This window comes from Bactrocera tryoni, chromosome 3 (assembly GCF_016617805.1).
Source record: "Bactrocera tryoni isolate S06 chromosome 3, CSIRO_BtryS06_freeze2, whole genome shotgun sequence".
Taxonomy (NCBI): Eukaryota; Metazoa; Arthropoda; class Insecta; order Diptera; family Tephritidae; genus Bactrocera; species Bactrocera tryoni.
Genome location: NC_052501.1, coordinates 57,106,158 through 57,128,010, shown reverse-complemented (window position 1 = coordinate 57,128,010; position 21,853 = coordinate 57,106,158). Strand labels below are relative to the sequence as shown.

Here is a 21,853-nt window from a genome sequence, read left to right as displayed (position 1 = left end):
AATAAACGTGTCGTGATTTAATAGAACTAGGTGTATGTAAACTTTATTGGTCCACTGTATATGTATGAAGAGGACATATTTTCTTCAGAAAACCGCTTCATTCTACTCATTAGAGTATATCGTTGTAGAGGTTTTCGTTCATGCGCTCTGTTATACGTGGAATTGGATTCTGCCCAATCCCCATATAAGGATTATGTCGAAAACTACTAAAAGTTTGATGATTCACTAAATAATACATCATTAGGACTAAATTTCACAACTTATATTGATTGGAAAAAAATGGAACCAAATTGGACATATTTATGTGAGATCCTATACCACTGGAGCTTATCGACCAATTTTATTTTTAGTATTTTTTCTTGCCTCTAAAAATTATCAAAATCGGATTATAACTTTTCAAGGCCATAAGTATCGAATATGTGGACCCAGGATTTTTCTACCGAAAATATCGGTTAAATGCTGAGAGAGTATTTTTATGATACAATTGGGTAAAATCGGGGCAATACTTCAATACTCTGAGACCATCTATTTCTGGTTATGATATGTCTTAATGCCACAAAAGGATAAAATCGGCTTAATATGTGCCCTAACTCACCACATACCTTAGCAAAATTATGTGAACATACTATACATATGTTCTCAAGTATATCAGAGCTTTATTCAAAATTAATGCTGTGAGCCCCGACCTTTCTTTGTCCTTAAGCCACCCCATATATTAATTTTCGACTTTCCTTGACTTTCGACGACCTTGACTTTAAACCATTTAGGTTGGTCAAATTAGAAGATATCTTAATGAAATTAAGTAGAAAGGTTTCTTTAAAATTATATGGTTTAGCGCTGAATATGAAGGAATTCGGTCAAACCTTGGTTCAAACGTCATATCTCAAATATAATGTAAATATAGTATATTTATATATAAATGTTTCAAGAATACACAGCGAAATGAAGGAAAAAAATTATTTTTTTTGGGTTATACGAAACCTCCGACAGCGCTAAGAAAAGCTTTTTTTCGTGGATGAAATCTAAAAATAAAAAAATACTGGTTAAACTAGACGATATTTTCCGTACAACGATATACGATTAAATCAAAAAAATAATTTTTTTTACATTTATAATAATAAATAAATAAACAAATATGTACCATTTTGGTCTACCAGTTTTTGCCCTTTTTCCGCTAGAGGCATTATTCCATCAGTGTAAATCGAAATTTCCAGAACGGAAGCGAGCTAACAATTGTTGTGCTACACGAACTGATATGTCATCGTCTCCGTAAATTTCATAAATTTCATTGGTGGCTTGCGTGGTATTCTTCCTTTTTTATACAAAAATAAATTAAAAAAAAAAAAATACAAAAAATGAAGCATAAAATCTCACCTTTCCAACACAATATGGTATGGCACAATGGGATCAGTAGCACTGGAGATATACGACTGCAAAGACTTCTATTGGCAAAATACGAAATTACTTTTTCGACTACCTTTTATATCGGACAATAAGTAAGACATGCTCGCCAAATTAAGTGGACGTGTAATATTGGAATATACATATTTAAGCATTATGCTTAATTTCGAAACTGGGTGTGTGATATTTTATTGAATTTAAGTTTATTTCTTTGAAATAATGTGGTTCAGCGTTGCTATGGCGATAGTATTGTAGTATTTAAAATTGTTCTATTATAAGTTATTCAATAGAGTGAATGATATTTATGAATAATAACGGAAACGTTATAACCGGTATACAAAACCATGGGGTTAAGTCTTAACATTACTTCGAAATTTGTAAACACATTTTCTTTGAGTTGCTTTTAAGGACAAATATATATAAGGTGTTTAATGAACAAGTTATTTACAAAGTTGTTAGTGATAGGAATTAACTGTCACGTTTTCTCCGGAGTAAACACTTACTACTGAGTAAATTTTAGTAACATTTTGCACATTGTACCATTTGTATCTAACTTAAGTGATAGGATACTTTATATCTCAATTATTTTAAAAGTCAAAACAGTTCATAAATAAAATATATTTTCAAATAATCCAAAAAAATAATAGTAATCATATATTTTCAATAAAATACCGAATGGAAATGTAAAAGTTTTTGCCATTGACAAATATTTGTATCAATCATTTTCAAAATGATAACTTATGTACAATCTCTTGTATTTTTATATCTGCAATAAAGTTTCACTGTATCAAATAATTTATTAAATAGTATACCATAGCCTCAGCAACGTATTGCTGGATCTATTAGTATGAATATATTTATTTTTTGGTAATTTATGACTTACTAAGAAATATTCGTCTATCAAAATAAAATATTTTTATAATAATAAAACAGTGTAAATATAAGATATACTATATATACAACATACAATATATATATTAGAATTTTTTTTTTAACTATTCATTTTTTCAATCCCATCATGAAATTTTCTTGGAAAAACCCTAAAAAAATTTCCTGAAAATTCGAGCCCTTAATATTAACATTAAGGACTGGACCGCGGCATGTAAAAACTTTCCATTGAAAATACAGGAATCGTGATTTTTTATCTTTGAATTTCTATTGCTCAGAGGCATTTTATGGCATCGCTTTGACTTTAGACACATATTCCTCAGAATTGAACACTCTACAAAAGTGCCCATTGCGGCAAAGTCGAAACTCACACCGGCGAGGTAGTACGGGGCTCTAAGCCTGACTTCTCCACGAAATTCGCATTTTTTTGTATATATCTCGTAAATGACAAGAGCTATAGAAAAAATGTACATGACAAACTTGTAGGATTTTTTTTACATACCCTCTATGAAAATTTCATACAGCCTTACTTAAAAAGCCGAGTATCTCGAGAAGTATTAATGATAGCGGTTTTGACCTCGGATCTTTTTTGTAGCAAATAAAATTTTGGGTATTTTTTATGGAAATTTCATGATGGGATTGAAAAAAATTAATAGTTAAAAAAACGCCCTAATATACATATATATAGTATTACTTGCACAACAATAACGATAATAAGATTAATATCTCAATACAATGAATAGTTATAATAAGTTGGCTCTTTCCGAAGCTGTTCATATGCATATTTAAAAATGACGGCTCATAATACGATCCAGATCATTCCAACTGCAGGAATAGTCAATTTGCAGAAGTCCCTTTTTACTCAACCCGAATTTATGCGCGTAAATTCCGCTGTAGAGTGAAGAGGACGGTCTTGTGCTGCTGTAAATCGTACTTCCTTTATTGCTGCACTCTCCGTTACTGTATAAATCATATACAGGTTGTGGAGAGCCATAGATCATAGAGCAATCATAACAATCAGAAACGCTACAATGTGGTAGAGTTGCATAAGGATTGGAGTAATCATGCGAAAAGGTTGGTGGTGGAAGTGAGGGAGGCGCTGGGAACTGCAATTGTGGTGAAGGTCGGCCATATGATGGTAATGTTACGGCATCGTAGCCAGAAGTTTTCTTCGATGTTATTGACTGTGCTTGATAATATCCTTCACCAATAGAGCTATCCAACTCCGTGGAAGATGATGATGAAACGCCTGCAAATATATGAATTTGGGAATAATTTTTAATCGGCAATATATAATTTGTATCGGAATAAAATTTATATAAGTATATGCAAATCAATTGTTTCAATCACACTCACTCCCATTACCATTGTATGCATCCTCTTCGGCTTCTAGATTCATCATAACGCGCGACATATAATCTTCGTATTTGCCACGACCAACACCCAAAAGTTCACTTCGAGTATCTTCATACATATGTGGACGTAACATTGGTTCTGATGATGTGCAACAACGCAGCTGACATGACTGGTTCCAATGGGAACGACGTCGATTTCGCGGCATAGTTTTGGCCATGCGCTTTTGTTGTGCATTCGGTATTTTCTCATGCATTTTTGGCGGTGCACTATAATAAGGGCAAATCGGCATCGATGTTTCATAGTAAGGCTCAGGGGAAGTACGTACTGGCGTTGAATCCAGCTTTCTGTTATGGGATATTTATCTATAAATGTGCACAAATTAAGAACATTTTGTCCAAATACTTTCTGACATAGTCGTAATTCTCCAAATCCCACGGATCCACATAACAGCGCTGCGACGGCAAGAGGGTTGTGCCATAAATATCTTCCGTATTATCAATAGTATAGTAAGGTGACTCTGAAACCTCTTCATAGCTTCCTTGACATGGTGCTGGTAGTGGCAGTTTGGGACCACGACGACGAGGTGTGGTATGACTGCGCCCTCGCATTTTTCACAATAACTGAGAGATTGTATACTCTGATGAAATCTATAAAAGAAGAATTATGTTATACTTGCAGTGAAAAAGTCTATCAACAGCAATAAAAAATACAGCATTAATGAATATAATAAAGATAATATACCATGAACAAGATGAAAAGAAAAACACTCAAAAGGTGATATTATTTTTTTCGAAGCGCAATCGAACTTTTCATATGATATCACAACCTGAAAACGGTGAATTCAAAATTCATTTATAAGTTCTATAAATAAATTGTTATATTTTTAGTTCTCATATCCAAATCAATAGCGGTTTATGTTATAGAACTGATACTTATCAGTCAAATCGTACCATTTTAGGCAGGCAACATCAGTATAAAAATAACTTTAAGGTCTTAATGTGTTAGATTGCAAATTTTATTGTTGCGTTAGATTTTAAAATAATATTTATTAAAGAATCTCTTCTCAATTACACGTTATTCCACCCATAGTATTTTCTACAAACATACAAGTATTATTTAAGGTTGTACTAATTTATTGCTTTTGTACCGCAGTGTTTTATTTATACTCGTATATGCATGTATTTTCCCTAGTCAATTGTTGCTGCTGTTTTTGGTATATATTATACATTGCATTTGCATGCTTTTTTATTTAATTAAAGTGGTGATCATAATTTTATGATTAGTTACCAGCGTCGCTTGGCTAGCAAATTACAATTTTCGTTTCATCTTCCAAGTTTTCAGCGGTCACGCAACAAAATTAAAACCAACAAACAACAAATAATAAAATTGCAAGTTCAAAATTAAAAGTGAAAATTTTCACATAAAATCTCGTGCCACTTTTCCTTGCATTGAAGGCGAAGGCAATGTGCTGCAAAATGTACATGAAATAACATGAAAATGCTCAGCATTAAAATTACATACAACAATATGTTTGAAACAAACTATGCTTCGTTTATTGCAGTTAGTCGGAGCGTAACGGAACATAATTTGTGTGCAGGCGTCAAAGATATTTTTAGGGTACATTCATCTTAATAGTAATTATAAAATATAAAAAAATTATCTTTACATAAACTAATAGGGGAGTGATCAATTGCTACGTTTGCATTTTTACTTTGAAACGGTCTAAGTGATCCAAAGTACATACACCTTTGATGAAGTGAAAGCAAAGTATGACACTTCAATTACATCTCAGCTATTAAGAATCCAGTTGAACTATACATACTTGTATATGCAACGAAGCTTAATGAATGGGGAGAGTTTGTATATGGCCATATACATACATACTACACATGTATAAAAAAAGAAGGCGTGTAGTCAGATTATTTTTAATTCAAGAACGGATTATTCGACTTGAAAATAGGTAAGGAGGCGGCTTAGAACCAGATGGCGAACATAGAATACTTTGCAACTTTTTATATTCACAGTAAAAACAATTCATAAATAAAAGAAATTATATTCCATCAGAAGCATGTGTTCAAAACTCATGCAACAATCGTTTTATATATTTTTTTGCTTAAAAAGATAGTGTTTAAATGAGTTAAGCATCCACCCCCTCTATCCGTTAAAACTGGCGCATCCTAATACAACAGCGCAATTCACCACAGCCGATGAAACTACAACACAACTCACCACAACTGTACCCCTACCCACTAAACAAAAAGGATGGACAACGGGATAGGAGACACAATTCGTTCTAAACCATTCGACACGTCAATTCGCTACCAACGTCCGAATCTATACTTCGCCTCGTCAAGACCTTTGGATCTGATCGACATCGTTCCGCCCGCGCCGACATACAGCATTGTAAAACATTGGACTGTGCTTCGTTACCAATACAATTTTATAATATAGATATATATTAATACGAAAATTATAAATATATTCTGCTTTTTATAAATACACTGATTTTCTTTGTAAACACTCGCGCGAATGTGAGTGCAAGAGGAATAATTTAAATTGAGTGATTGGCATTTCCCAATAAATTAATAAGTTATTACACAATTAAACAGATAGCAATATATGTATGTACATATACTCCTACTAGTACAAGAGTGAAGTAATTTTAGATTAGGCATTGTAGCTACTTTGCTGGATGAAGGACGAACGATGGATAGACAATATAACGAACCAATCGTATGTAACATAAAATAAGAGGAATTGCGGCGGTGTTGACAAAAATTTCAATCACAATTTGAGATGAGTGCATAATGGCTCACAAATATTTTCGACGCATTGCACAGAACAATGCAAGATTTAAACGGTGATGGTGGTGTCTATTTTCTGTTGGGTGATTTCCAACAGGCAGATATTCCTAGCCTTTCTTAATCCAATGAGACTAGCAACTGTTTAAACATTTGTGTATGTGGTGAAGGATGTAGTTATGTGTAGAAGTTCACGCAAGTCAGGAAAGTTCTTTGATCGCCATTCACTTGGGAGTGGCCAGAAACGATTCTTTTACACATGGCTCAAGCAGTTCAAAACTTCCGGTCTTTGACCAAGTATCCTCTGGGTAGCCTAAGAATATCCGTTCGAAGGCGAGCTAAAATGAGAAGGCGAAACATCCCCTACATAGGGTTGTGCGCTGGGTTTGGGACCCGCCACGTAAAACAAATACCCAAAATGAAAAGGAACAACAAGCATCGGATGAGAGACCCCCCTTTTGATGACGACCGCGGCAAACGAAATAAGGACTACGATATAAGGGCATGCACCTGGAATGTCCGGACCCATAATTGGGAAAGTGCCGCTGCCCAGGTGGTTTATGTCCTCGCGAAAATAAAGGCTGACATCACCGCCATCCATAAAATGCGATGGACGGGACAAGGGCAGAGACGAGTAGGTCCTTGTGTCAACATATCGCTGATTTGCGCCCACGCCCCGACGGAAGAGAAGGACGATGTGACCAAAGATGCCTTCTATGAGCGCTTGGAGCGCGCTTATGAGAGCTGCCCCGCCACGATGTCAAAATCGTGCTTGGCGATTTTAACACTAGGGTGGGCAAAGAAGGTATATTTGGCACTACGGTCGGTAAATTCAGCCTCCACGACGAAACATCCCCAAATGGATTGAGGCTGATTGACTTCGCCGGGGCCCGAAATATGGTTATCTGTGGTACTAGACTCCAGCTCAAGAAGATGCATCAAGCTACCTGGCTGTCTCCGGATCGAAAAGCAACCAACCAGATCGATCATGTTGTGATAGACGGAAGGTACGTCCCCAGTGTTCTAGACGTGCGTGCGCTCCGAGGTCCTAACATCGACTCGGACCACTATCTTGTCGCAGCCAAGATCCGCACCCGCCTCTGTGCAGCAAACGCACGTCAACAAACACAAGGAAGGCTCGACGTCGATAAGTTGCAATCACAACAGACAGCAGACCGATTTTCTACTCGGCTCGCACTCCTGCTCTCTGAGAGCACTCGTCAACAACTCGGTATAAGGGAACTGTCGGACGGCATTTCAAACTCCTTACGTACAGCTGCAACCGAAACCATTGGTTTTCGGAGAATGCAAAAGAACAGCTGGTACGACGAGGAATGCCGTGTCGCAGCGGAGAGAAAACAGACTGCCTACCTCGCAACGTTACGATCGACCACTACACGTGCGGGATGGGATAGATACCGAGAGTTGAAGAGGGAAGCGAGACGCATTTGCAGACAGAAAAAGAAAGAGTCCGAAATGCGTGAGTATGAAGAGCTTGGTAAGCTGGCCGACAGGGGTAATGCTCGAAAATTCTATGAAAAAATGCGGCGGTTTACAGAAGGTTTCAAGACCGGGGCATACTCTTGTAGAACCCCCAAAGGCGATCTAGTCACCGATGCCCAGAGCATACTTAAATTAGGGAGGGAACACTTCTCCAGCCTGCTGAATGGCAGTGAACGCACCACGCCAGGAGAAGGCGAACCTGATTCCCTAATCGATGACGATGGAGCAGACGTTCCATTGCCCGACCATGAAGAAGTTCGAATAGCAATTACCCGCCTGAAGAACAACAAAGCGGCGGGGGCCGATGGATTGCCGGCCGAGCTATTCAAACACGGCGGCGAAAAGCTGATAAGCAGCATGCATCAGCTTCTTTGTAAAATATGGTCGGACGAAAGCATGCCCAACGATTGGAATTTAAGTGTGGTCTGCCCAATCCATGAAAAAGGAGACCCCACGATCTGCGCCAACTACCGTGGGATACGCCTCCTCAACATCGCATATAAGGTTCTATCAACAAACTGATTGGACCTTATCAGTGTGGCTTTAGACCTGGCAAATCAACAACCGACCAGATATTCACCAAGCGTCAAATCTTGGAAACGACCCGTGAAAAGAGAATCGACACACACCACCTCTTCGTCGATTTCAAAGCTGCTTTCGACAGCACGAAAAGAAGCTGCCTTTATGCCGCGATGTCTGGATTTGGTATCCCCGCAAAACTAATACGGCTGTGTAAACTGACGTTGAGCAGCACGAAAAGCTCCGTCAGGATCGGGAAGGACCTCTCCGAGCCGTTCGATACCAAACGAGGTTTCAGACAAGGCGACTCCCTATCGTGCGACGTTTTCAACCTGCTTCTGGAGAAAATAGTTCGAGCAGCAGAACTAAATAGAGAAGGTACCATCTTCTATAAGAGTGTACAGCTGCTGGCGTATGCCGATGATATTGATATCAACACCTCAACACCCACGCCGTTAGCTTTGCTTTCTCCAGAATAGTTAAGGAAGCAAAGCAAATGGGTCAGGCAGTGAACGAAGGCAAGACGAAATATCCCCTGTCATCAAACAAATAGTCGTCGCACTCGCGACTAGGCACCCACGTCACTGTAAACAGTCATAACTTCGAAGTCGTAGATAATTTTGTCTATCTTGGAACTAGTATCAACACCAACATTAATGTCAGCCACCAAAAATGATGTCAGCCTCGAAATCTAACGCAGAATAACTCTTGCCAACAGATGCTACTTCGGACTGAGTAAGCAATTGAGAAGTAAAGTCCTCTTTCGTCGAACAAAAACCAAACTCTATAAGTCGCTCATAATTCCCCACCAGCTATATGGTGCAGAGGCTTGGACGATGACAGCAACCGATGAGTCGACGTTACGAGTTTTCGAGAGAAAGGTTCTGCGAAAGATGTATAGTCCTTTGCGCATTGGCCACGGCGAATATCGCATTCGATCGAACGATGAGCTGTATGAGATATATGACGACATTGACATAGTTCAGCGAATTAAAAGACAGCGGCTACGCTGGCTTGGTCATGTTGTCCGGATGGATGAAAACACTCCAGCTCTGAAAGTATTCGACGCAGTACCCGAGGGGGGAAGCAGAGGAAGAGGAAGACCTCCACTCCCTTGGAAGGACCAAGTGGAGAAGGACCTGGCTTCGTTTGGAATATCCAATTGGCGCCACGTAGCGAAAGAAGAAACGACTGGCGCGCTGTTGTTAACTCGGCTATAATCGCGTAAGCGGTGTCTACGCCAATTAATAAGAAGAAGAAGTATATGGTGTAGTCTTGAGACATTTTGGTTGGTCATGAATACATATGCGTATACGATTGGAAATTGATTAATCAGCACAAATAACACGTGATCCAAGTAGAGGTACTTTTTTCAATAGCCTTTTTTTGTCAGATCACACGTGGGTCGTGTCAAGTTGTCACTTACTACAGAACGACGTTTACAAATCTTTTACTTTTAATTCTGTAAAGAAAGTGTTTAGCGCGCTTTGCTCAACTTATGGTTAACATAATCGGCCTACTGAGCGTACTATCCGTAATAAGTACCATCACCCATCTTGAGGCCCAGCATTAATTATGGGATAATATTCAGCAGTAGCTGAGAGTGTACATGAAGACCGTGGAGAGTCGATTTGGCGCCGTTCCCATCAACTCGGACTGACGTATGAAACGACTTGGCACATTTTACCGCGATATCTTAAACTGAAAGCGTACAAAATACATCTTGGCCAAGAATTGAAGCCGCTCGATATCCGGCGTTTTCGAGCAAAATTTTGTTCAGCGATGAGGCCTACTTGGGTCCATATTTCTTCAAAAATTATGCCGATGAGAACGTAACCGTCAATGGCTACCATTAACGCTATTTGATGCTTGAAATTGAAGCTAGTGATCCCGGCGACAATTGGTTTCAGCAAAACGGCGCCACTTTCCACACATCGCATCAATTAATGGATATATTGAGAGAGCACTTCGGTGAGCAGATAATTTCACGTTTTGGGCCGGTCGATTGGCCACCACGATTTTGTGATATCACACCGTTTTTTCCTGTGGAGATATGTAAAGTCTAAAGTCTATGTAAACAATCCGTCTTCGATTCATTCCTTGGTGCAAAACATCGCACGTGTCATTCGCTACTGCCTTTTATGGAAATGAAGACGTAACTTTTCAAATTGTGTTCTAATTTCCGGAATGCCATAACATAATCTTCGATTGAAAATTGGTTCACCTATTCTTCAGCGTAATGTGAATCTATCGCAATTAAAAAAAAATAAAAATATCACATTAAATACTATTGAAGCAACCATTGATTGGAAATGCACCAGTTGCCATGTATTCCCATGATGATTTCAGAATAAATGATTCTGTTCAGAAAGCTATACTTCCCCAATGGAGTGTGGGAAAATCATCGAATCAGTTAACTAAGAATATTATTCTACGAATAGAGCTGAATAAAATAAAATTTTAAAATAACTATAATTAAAAACAGTAAATGTTATTGTTAAAAATTAAGAATAATCCACCCTGGCTATCTAATTCATTATCTTAAGTATTATTAACTAAAAACTTTGAAAATTAAAATTTGGAACTTAAATATGCTATACTTGCATTAATAAATCAATTTCTGACACTTTCATTTCATGTTTCATCATTGTAAACATGCCTTTTCTGTGAGTGGAATTATTCTAAAAGAAAAGGGATGAAACTGTCGTAATCAATATTTCTACAATTTTTACAATGTACTTCAGTAGTTGGCACATGGTCGAAATTTAGTTATGTACATAATATTGTACATATAGTACATACTCCTCGTAAATATTTTGCGATTTACCAGCTCCAAAGCAGCATATTTGTTAAAAGTTGTGAATGAAATCAATATTATGGAAGAAAAACCTTGACATCGAATATTATTGATATATAGTATTAGTTAGTTCAATGCGAATTTCAAAACATCTTCAAGCGCTTACTTTATGTGTAAAGAGTTTGTAAAGTGTGAAATAACGCATATAAGCATTAACAAAACCACAAAAATTTCTGTTAAAATACCACAAGTATTGGCAACAATAAACAAACAATGTAATGTAAATGTAATTATGCATGTATTCGTGAGTCATTAGCCTATTGTGCATATGCGAGTTTGTTGCTTAACTCTTTTGCTGTATTTCTGAGTTTCGTAGGAAGCTGAGAGGTGAGTCAACGATATCAATTTGATAACGTTGAAAATATTACAATGTGCCATAACGACTTTTAAAATTTACATCCTATTACAGAAAATACAAAAAATGCAATTTTGACAACTTAAAAAACTATAAATTCACATTATTTTACGATACTCTGGTAATTAATTAAAAAAAAAAAGAAACTTAATAAATAGTTAAGTGAGTCTAAGTTTAGTCGCATTTGATTATTAGATACTTCCGCAATATGTAAGTATGAGAGGCTGCAATAAAATTAAAAATCATTATTAGGAGAAATTGCTAACTATTGGCCCCATTCATCATAATAGAATATGTTTTAACTAACATGAATTTATTATTATACTCGGTACAAAGGTAGGCCAATGTAAGTGCTGATCATCATCAAATTTTGAAAACATTTATTTTTCGTTAACCTTAATAGAGGACTTTTTAATTTCTTTAAACGCTTATAAGGATTTTAGCACAGTCACAAACCAATTTAAATATTATCAATATAAAATAAGAGTGATATGAAGAGAGTCTGGTTTATTGCTTAAGACCAATGATTCCGCAAGAAGTAGTTTAATGGTGTTAAATCACAACTTAATGGAGGGCATTCAATGTCACAATTTCTTGAAATAATGGAATCTCCAAACCTTGCTCGCAATAATTCGGTTGTTGCACGTACTATGTGCTACGTAGCCCCGTCCTGATGGAACCAGATGTCACGAGCAACTTCTTCCTATTGCGGCCATAAAAAGTTGGTTATCATCGATCTGTACCGCTCTCCAAGTACCGGCCGATATCTCTGCCAGACCAAAAACTTAAAAAAACTGTCTACTATGTCTATTACTGGGGAAATGTAATCGTTATTCATGAATAATTTGTGGGTTTTCTTTGCTTTCGAATGTTTTGATTATTTCTCTCACCACTCAGATGGAATAGAGCCTCATTGGAGAAAATGACTTTCTTAATTATTTATTATTAGTTTAAAATTGAATAATTTGTAAAGGTTGTTCTTACGTATATTTTTCTATGATGAAGTTGTAAACATTAATGAATACAATGAAATAAAATTATAGACATATTAAAAATGGCCGAAACGACAATTAGAAATCATACTATCCCTATTGGAAAACCCGATACTTTTCCTTATTTGGAATGACAAAAAAAAAAATGAAAATGATATTGGCAAATATCGTTATCATGTTTGACGGATTGTTCTCTTAGTTTTTTTTTTTGAAATGAATATATAATGTCTTCAACCGAAAATATTAATTTTATTGGAACAGATAACAGAGTATTGAAATATTAAGCTAAATATTTAACAGATTTTTCTAAATTTGTTTTCATTTTTTGACATAATTTAAACTATTATTATGAAATACTCGTATAACTATCATTTTGAACAGTAATTTTGTCAAAATTGTTCTGACTATGAAGATACAAGGTGCTTTTCAAAGTAAACAGAACTTTTTAAATCCACAGGACTTTTTAAAGCCATCTATATGACGACTTCATGACATTTCATTGATTGGAAGTGAAGTTATTGAGTTTTAAGTGTCAGAATGTTTGTGTTATCGGTGCGAAAATGAGCTTCGAAAAAAGAGCCAACATTAAATTTTGTTTTAAAATTGGTGAAATTTTTATCGAAACTTTTCAATTGATGAAACAAGTTTATGGCGGTGATTGCCTATCCCGTAGCTGAGAGCTCCAGTGGTTTCAACGTATTCAAAGTGGTCGAGAGGACATAAATGACGATCAACATGTGGGCCAATCTAAATCCGTGATCACCCGAAATTCCATCGAAACTGTAGGTGAATTCATCAAAAATCAGCCAAAATCATCATTGAAATTCATGGAAATGGAATTGAACATCTCAAAAACATCGATTTATCGAATTTTGACCAAACATTTGGGCTTACGAAGCAACCGCACAAATTGACTGACGACCAAAAATTGCTCAGAATGCAACATTCGAAGGACAGATTGTGACCGATTATTTGACCAAAAACCACATTTTAAACATTAACCACTCCCCGTATTCACTTGATACGGCACCGTGCGACTTCTTCCTTTTCGGATAAATGCATTTGACTATGAAAGGAAAGCGTTATGCAGACGTAGAGGCCGTTCGAGTCGGCCAACGAGCTAAAACACTCGTTCGACATGCTTTTGGACTGCGCAAAAAGCTGAATTGAGGCAGAAGGAGACTATTTTGAATAAAATAAATTGATTTTGCCGAAAAAACCATTTGTTTTGTCTTTTTTTTAAATCCTGCTGACTTTGAAACACACCTTGTAGTAGCCTCTTAAAAATCAATATTTTGATTTTATAAGTAACAAGAAATAAACGTTAACTTCGGTTGCAGCGAATACCTTTCACAAATAGGAAAGATGCCTTTTATATTATATAAGCACTTGATTCCGATCATTCAGTTTGTATGGCACCTATTCGCTACAGTATCGGCACCTCCGACATATGAGCAGATTCTTTGTGAGAAAAGGATGGGTGCAAAACTTCAGATCGATATCTCTAAAACTGAGGGACTTGTTTGTATATATAGAGACGTATATATAGGGCGGAAGGATAGACAGACAGACGGACACGGCTAAATCGACTCAATTCATCAACTGATCATATAAAATCTTTATAAGGTCAGTGATGTTTCCGTTGGCGTGTTACAAACAGCGTGGCAAACTTAATATATCCTGTTAAAATGCTATTAACCTTATTAACATTTTAATTTAAGAAGTAAAAGAAAGTATAAAATCGAAGACAGAATCTTGAAATCTCATTAAGAATAACATATTTCATAGGTATTTAATGAATCAACATTACTGCTTATTTTCGTTGGATTTTGCATTCATTACGAAATTTTGTGCACCCATAAATATTGCATTCGCACTTGTACGTATTGTACGCACCCATAAAAGAACACGAAATTTCTATACCGCAATATACCGATTTGCTTTATTACTTGACCATTCATAATTCTTTTACCAAGTATGAAGTGTAAGTATTTTCTCTCGCCATATTTGGTGTGTCGCCCTCAATATGATTTTTAATTGAAGTTTCACCGAAAAAGTTTGTTTGTATTTGTTTAACTGTCTCTTTAGTTTTGATTTCAAATAACAAAATAATTATAGTTTGGGAAACTTTCAATTTTTCAATGCCTATCACAAAAGGAATATCACAAAGTTACGAATTTCTTTATGACTTTTAGTTTGGTATATACATATTTAATATTCTTGAATATATAAGTAAAGCAAATACCAACAATTCGTGAAATTGAAAGTAAAAATGTATATTTTGAATTATGGCATAAAATTGCAACGGGGACAATAGAGAAGTACTGAAGATTTTCTAAAAGCCCTCAATCTCTGGTGAGTTGAACAAGTATCGAAAACAACATTGCAGAAAACAGTCTGCCAATTTTCGACCTAGCGACCAATTTCATCGGGTCTCGGATAATTTAGTTTTATGAAAAATGTTAGCAGTCTTTATCTACAATATATAGAATAGAACTGAAACCAAATGCAAAACAATGCATTAAACTGACAGACAATTTCTGCACTTCTGTGGACGGAGTTTATTTCCAGATATCGTAGTTGTTGTCAGGCAATTTTTTGTTTTTAAATCTTTCACCACTGTTGTTGATGAAAATGAAAACGTAAAGTTTCAAATTGTGTATCTGAATTCTCTAGATATATCGATGCCATCACATAATCTTCGGTTGAAATAGTTTGGAATACATTTAGACTGCAGAATTTAATGGAGAAATGGTTCTGTTGCGACATATTCCAATACTCTCAAAGTATACCATTTCGTTCAGAAAGCTAGAATGGATTCCGCGTTAGAGTGTGGGAAAGCCATCGAATCTATTTGAGCTGAACAAAGGATATTATTCAACGAATAGGGCAGAATTAAATTATCTATCTAATTCTTTATCATGTTATCAACTAACAAGTTTGAAAATTACACATTTTTCATAAACTTAAGTACATAATTTATAAAATAAAAATTCAAGAAGTTGATTGAGCTTCATAGCAAATCATAGACAATTTTTATAAATTATTTTAAAAATTTGAAGAAAGGTTAAAATTTTAACCCGTTTTTGTCTTTATTATTATACTAATATCATACCTTTTTACAGTATTGCACACTTTATAGTAAAATAATTTAAGTACACCTTAGCCACAAACCAAGGGGACTTCTGGTTAATAGTAAAGTTTGCATTGTAATGTCTAAGAACGCTTTCGCTTGGTTACAGCAGCTGCTAAGCCGGTACACCTCAATAGTGTTTTTCAATTTTTACAATGGATAAAAATATCGAACAAAGAATTTGTCTAAAATTTTGTTATTCAAACCAATTTCTTGTGTGGAATCATTGCGAGTATTGGAAAAGGCTTACGGTAATTCAGTTTTATCAAAAACATAAGCTTACGAATGGTACAAAACCTTCAGCGACGCACTAAGGGGTATTTGATGCAAAAAACCGGTCAAAAGTGGTTTTACTAAACTTTGCCAAATGGTATTTACGCCGCATGTTTTACTATTTACAATAACCGCTTCAACCTGCGCAACCCTCCCCCGCCCGCTTTTTACCTCGTTCTCGCCACGGATCCAGCCGGAACCCAATCATTGAGTGTAACGCGTGTCTCTGTTCTCGGCGTTCTCGATTATTTACATAATTTCCTTTGGTTGATACGGCTGCGTGTGGAGATTTACTTGGAAATTCTTTATTGAATATGGAAGTAAAAGGTATGTACTTATGATTAAGACGTATAACAGTCAATTTATTTTTAAATTTAAGCATTTAAACTGATGTTGTTAGTTGCCTTTGCAAGAATGTAGTATTTTTACAAAAAAAAGTATAACATTATTGTTTTTGTTTATTTGTCGGGATTTGTCGCGCCAGAATTCTGGTACGGAAATGTAATTTGGACTTTCTTCTATCCGAAACAGAAGTAAAATTGTCCCCCAACCCACCCCATTTTTATAGGTATTTTTTTAAAGTGCACGGTGTAATTCTATACTGTTCAGATTTCTGAACAGTCATTATCGCTAACACATAAAAATACAGTTGTAATTATAAATATGTATGTACAAATACTCATTTCAATCATCATTGTAACAAATATTCATTTCGGGTATTGTTTTATGCTACATAATATGGGTTGTTTTCAAGGTCACATGCACATTTGTATTCAATTACCTAAATGCACATCGATCCAAAAGGATCGGAAATGACCCTAAACTAACAATAGACAATTGTGTCTGCCCTTGAAAACACTTATGCTTAAGATATGTGTACATACTGTGGGCTCTATAAATAAAGGAGCTCTGGGCAACCAGAGCTGAGTACAATTTTATAGTCAAAACCTTTCACGTCGTTTTAATATTACATATACAAAATACAAATTTTCACAGATTCTGCAGCAATGTTGAAAAATATCACCCGAATGGAATTATACGTTATTATAAAGGAGTACAAAGGAAAAAAAATGAACGAAAAATTCACCTTTCTGGAAGATAGAATTGCTCAGTTGACGTCATGCCCAACAGAGGATAGAAATGTTTTGTCTCGTTCTTTGAGGCATTTCAAGACAGATTTAAAAAAAAAATGGTCAGCAGCTCGTAACACTGATGAGAGGTTCGTAAAAAATAACGAAGAATGGCTAAGAACAACATTAGAACTTCCTTCGTGGTCGGACAAGCCTGGTCGTCCAGTCAAAGAGTTTCGTGAATTAAGCGAAAGGAGTAAGCGGCGCAGAACTGTAGATTTACGGGCTCACGTACCTGTCGAGGAGTTGACTTTTGCTGCATGTGTAAGTCAGGGCACTTCCGGAAACATACACACTTCAAAGATGATTAAGGAAATAACTTCAACACCTACGAGAGCCAAGAAGATCAGAAATATAATTTCATCTAAAAAAGACCACGTGGAAAAAAAATATACTATAGAAGAAGCATTATCCTTATTTGTTGAAGGTAATTTCACAAGAAGTCAGTGGAATTTATTACAAGGCGGACGTAAAACTATCTATCCTTGCTACTCTTTGCTGCAAAAGGCAAAAAAAAGTGCTTACCCGGAGGAAGATAAAATAACGGTTACAGAGACTAGCTTTAATGTAGAACTTCAAGCTTTGTTGGATCATACGGCTTTGCGCCTCATCCAATATTTAAAAGAAGTCATAGATACATTAACTGACGCCGAGAAGCAGAGCCTTCTTTTGATATCAAAATGGGGGTGCGATGGATCACACCAAACTCCATTTAAGCAAAAATTTGAAAATCTTTCTGGTGACGATTCAAGTATATTTGTGAGCTCGATTGTTCCAGTGAGGTTGGTTGTTACCTTCAATGGTGAAACAACAAAAACCATTTGGCAAAACCCTACGCCTTCTTCGGTGAGATTCTGCAGGCCTATTAGAGCTCAATTTACTCACGAAACAAAAGATGTAACAAAACAAGAAATAGAATACATCGAAAATCAAGCCAGAAATCTGGAAGATACAAGAGACAGTGAAACATCAGCGCACATCAATCATAAAATATTACTGACAATGGTAGACGGGAAAGTTTGTAACGCTGCAACGGATACAACCTCTACTATGCGATGTTATGTATGCGGTCAGACTTCAAAAGATTTTAATAAATTAAAAAAAGGTGTCATAAATCAAGAGGCTTTAAAGTTTGGCCTCTCAGTACTCCACGCCCGAATACGGTTTTTTGAGTTGTTGTTGCACTTAGCATATAAAGAACCCATAAAGAATTGGCAAGCCCGTACAGCAGAAGACAAAAAGATTATTAAGGAAACAAAAGAGACAATACAAAAATGTTTTAAAGATGAAATGGGTCTACTGGTTGATGTTCCTAAACCTGGTTTTGGAAACAGTAATGACGGGAATACATCTAGGAGATTTTTCGAAAATGCAGAATGCTCTTCTCGCATCACCGGCATCAACATCGAAGTAATCAAAAGATTTAAAGTTATTCTTGAAATAATATCAAGTGGTCATGAGATTGATCCTCAAAAATTCGATGATTATGCCCAAGACACGGCAAAATTGTATGTGGAAATGTACGGTTGGTATCCAATGTCGCCAACTGTCCACAAAATCCTCATACACGGAGCGCAGGTGCTGCAAGAGGCAATTCTTCCAATTGGACAATTATCCGAGGAGGCAGCTGAGGCCCGAAATAAACATATCAGAAAATATCGGGTAGATTTTGCCCGAAAGTTTTCGAGGATCGAGTGTAACAGAGATGTTTTGAACAGACTGCTTTTAACATCCGATCCACTTATCAGCTGCAATCGTCCAAAGAATAAGAAGAAACTCATGCCATTTTCCGAGGAAGCAAAATCAATTTTAACTGCAGCAACACCTAATCTCAATAGGTCAGACGAGAATACTGTCGAGGAAGAGGATTCTGATGTAATCAGCGAAGTAAATTATCCTGAAACCGATTAATTTTTTTTAAATTATATTATTTTATTTTCAGTATTTTTTTTCTATTCTAATCATGTATTTTTATTAATAAATGCTATATATTGATTCAATATTGTTTTTTATTATATTTAAAGATAATATAAGTCCCTAAATAATTATGACCGGTTTTTTGCATCAAATACCCCTTAGTGCGACGGTGGAGAGTTCGTTGTAGACATGCCTCGTTCTGGACGAACTTCGACCTCTTCAACTGACGAAAATATTAAAAGAAAGGAAGATATGGTGCTCGAAAATCGTCAGATAACTGGCTAAAGGCATCTCTCGATATGATATTTTGGGTATGAAATGCGTTGTTGCTCGAATTGTTTCGATTAAGCTGAACTTTTTTCAAAAAGATTACGTTTATGACCGAATTAAAGCCAAAAACACAATGAAAACCACCCATCAATCACCTTATTCATCAGGTTTGGTTTCTTGTGATTCTTTATTTCTTTTCGTTCCCCAAACTGATATTGCCGCTCCGTGGAACCCGTTTTCAGTTCATCGAGGAGCTGAAGGCCATCCCAAAAAGTGATTATAAAAAGTGTTTTGAGAACTGGAAAAAGCATTGGCATAAGTGTATTACATCTGGCAGAGATTACTTTGAAAGCGACAAAATTGATGAAAAATTGATGAATATTTAAAAATGTTGCGTTTTATTTACAATTTCCGAGTACTTTTTTCACAATATGTTATGCAACATTGTTCAAAGTTGGGAACTTTTTTATTTATATTTGAAAGTTATTTTTAACTGTTGTCTGGGCGTAGTGACGAAAAATTTCCAAATACGTAACTCATTAGTTATAACTCATCAGTTATAAAACTACATAAACACATATAATATATAATATTTACATAAACACTTATTTGTGTGCAATGCGTGGTAGTGATTGCTGCTTCTTTTTGCAAATGTGTATCTTCTAAATTTCCTCTTTATGGCAAGTCACCTTGTATATTTATTAGAAATTCTGTTATGGTATAACAATAATATATACGAAAGTAATTGTAAAAAATGATTGGTTGTATGTGGTCTGAGTGATAATCTCAGTATAGATTTGTATAAAAGCATAGCACTTCTGTTTAGACGAGTAGTATTTCAATTTTAAATATACATGAAACCACAATTATGTTAGTATGTTATATTATTAAACACTGATAAATTTAATTTAACGATTCTATTGCATTGATTATTAGATTATTTCTAACATGGAAAAAAACCTCATAAAAACGGAAAAATTATGTGAAAGCATCCGCATATTTCGGATAACATCAAGGCAGATCATAAAGGGGTTACTCATCTATCAAATTCTAAAGCCAAAAATTAATAACCACTAAATGTGAGCCCAATGTTGAAATGGAAAAGCGAGCACTGAACTCCCCTAAAAATTAAACACATATGTATTTCACAAGTGTTTCAACAACTTTAAATGCAGATATTTATGTATGTATGTATATTCTCAAAGATTTTCAAAAATATCAATTCAGTTAATGACATTCAAAGTATAATTATTTTTACAAGGAAACATAAATTTTTGTAAACTTCTGCGTAATACTTGTACATACTTAAAAAAATTTGCAAAGTAAAAATAATTAACCAGTTATAAATGTTCTTCTAATATTCTATTTGATGTTTTTCTACTCTCGCAACAAGAGAACTTAAGACCTATAATATGTATATATAAGTTGTTCAGATACCAAATATGATTGTATCCTTCACCTTTTAGTCGAATATGAATGTTGAATTCTTTTATAAAGTTACGCCAACATTTGTATTTCGACGACTTTGATCCCTGCAAATTATTAAAATATAAAATATTCCCTTAGCTGCACATTACTTGTTATTTTAATAAAACCCTGGGAAGACTTTCATCGCTCTAAATCACTCTTAAGAATTTTAAACGTACACATACACAATGTACACTTTGAAACTCACGATTCAACTTTGTTATTCCTTATAACACTGTGTACGGTAAATCGATGTCAATTCAATTGAAAATTGATAAACAACTTCACAAGCTTCAGCATATGATGTCCATCAATGATACTGGTTGTTTTCTATCATGCATATATATTTTGCTAACTCTTCACACATTTTTAGTAACTATTTAGTTGAAGGCTGCAGCATTTAAATACCTCTATTTTCTCAAAATAGTTCAATTGTAAAAATTTAACACCGAAAAAGTACAAATACGAGCTGTTAATAAACAACTCCCCGTATAAAGCCAGATTGATCGTCCGACCACAGACAGTCACGACCGATGTACGCAATGGCTTCTATCAAACTGAAAAGGTACGACCATCAGCACCTTAGCAACGATCACTTTGGCCAAATGAACAATCGCTACAACATGGAGTGGTTTGATCGGTTGGTTTTTTCTATTTCTTTACATTTCTTTATTCATAACATTAATTGTAATTAGGCCTCAGCTGTTTCAAACGCTCGCTTTTATTATACTCTCGCAACAAAGTTGCTAAGGAGAGTATTATAATTTTGTTCACATAACGGTTGTTTGTAAGTCCTAAAACTAAAAAAGTCAGATATAGTGTTATATATACCAAAGTGATCAGGGTGACGAGTAGAGTTAAAATCCGGATGTCCGTTAACTTGAGTAAAAATTGAGATATCATGATGAAACTTGGTACACGTCTTGGCTCCATAAGAAGGTTAAGTTCGAAGATAGGCAAAATCGGCCCACTGCCACGCCCCCAAAATGGC

The 21,853-nt window shown here is 35.6% G+C and overlaps 1 protein-coding gene across 5 annotated transcripts; it reads right to left on the bottom strand.

Moving 5' to 3' along the window:
* Positions 1 to 2,957: 2,957 nt before the first annotated feature.
* LOC120772546 lies at positions 2,958 to 21,385 on the bottom strand. Of its 5 annotated transcripts, none has more exons than XM_040101227.1 (4): positions 21,071 to 21,385; positions 4,048 to 4,292; positions 3,646 to 3,989; positions 2,958 to 3,538 (listed from the first exon to the last, which is right to left on the bottom strand). In XM_040101227.1, the coding sequence occupies exons 2-4, from the start codon at positions 4,251 to 4,253 to the stop codon at positions 3,075 to 3,077; spliced, it is 1,014 nt and encodes a 337-aa protein (XP_039957161.1). In that variant the 5' UTR covers positions 4,254 to 4,292; positions 21,071 to 21,385; the 3' UTR covers positions 2,958 to 3,074. The 5 variants fall into 5 exon arrangements, with proteins under 5 accessions (XP_039957161.1, XP_039957166.1, XP_039957163.1 ...); XM_040101232.1 differs by having other exon boundaries at positions 3,655 to 3,989; XM_040101229.1 differs by having other exon boundaries at positions 21,271 to 21,385.
* Positions 21,386 to 21,853: the final 468 nt, after the last annotated feature.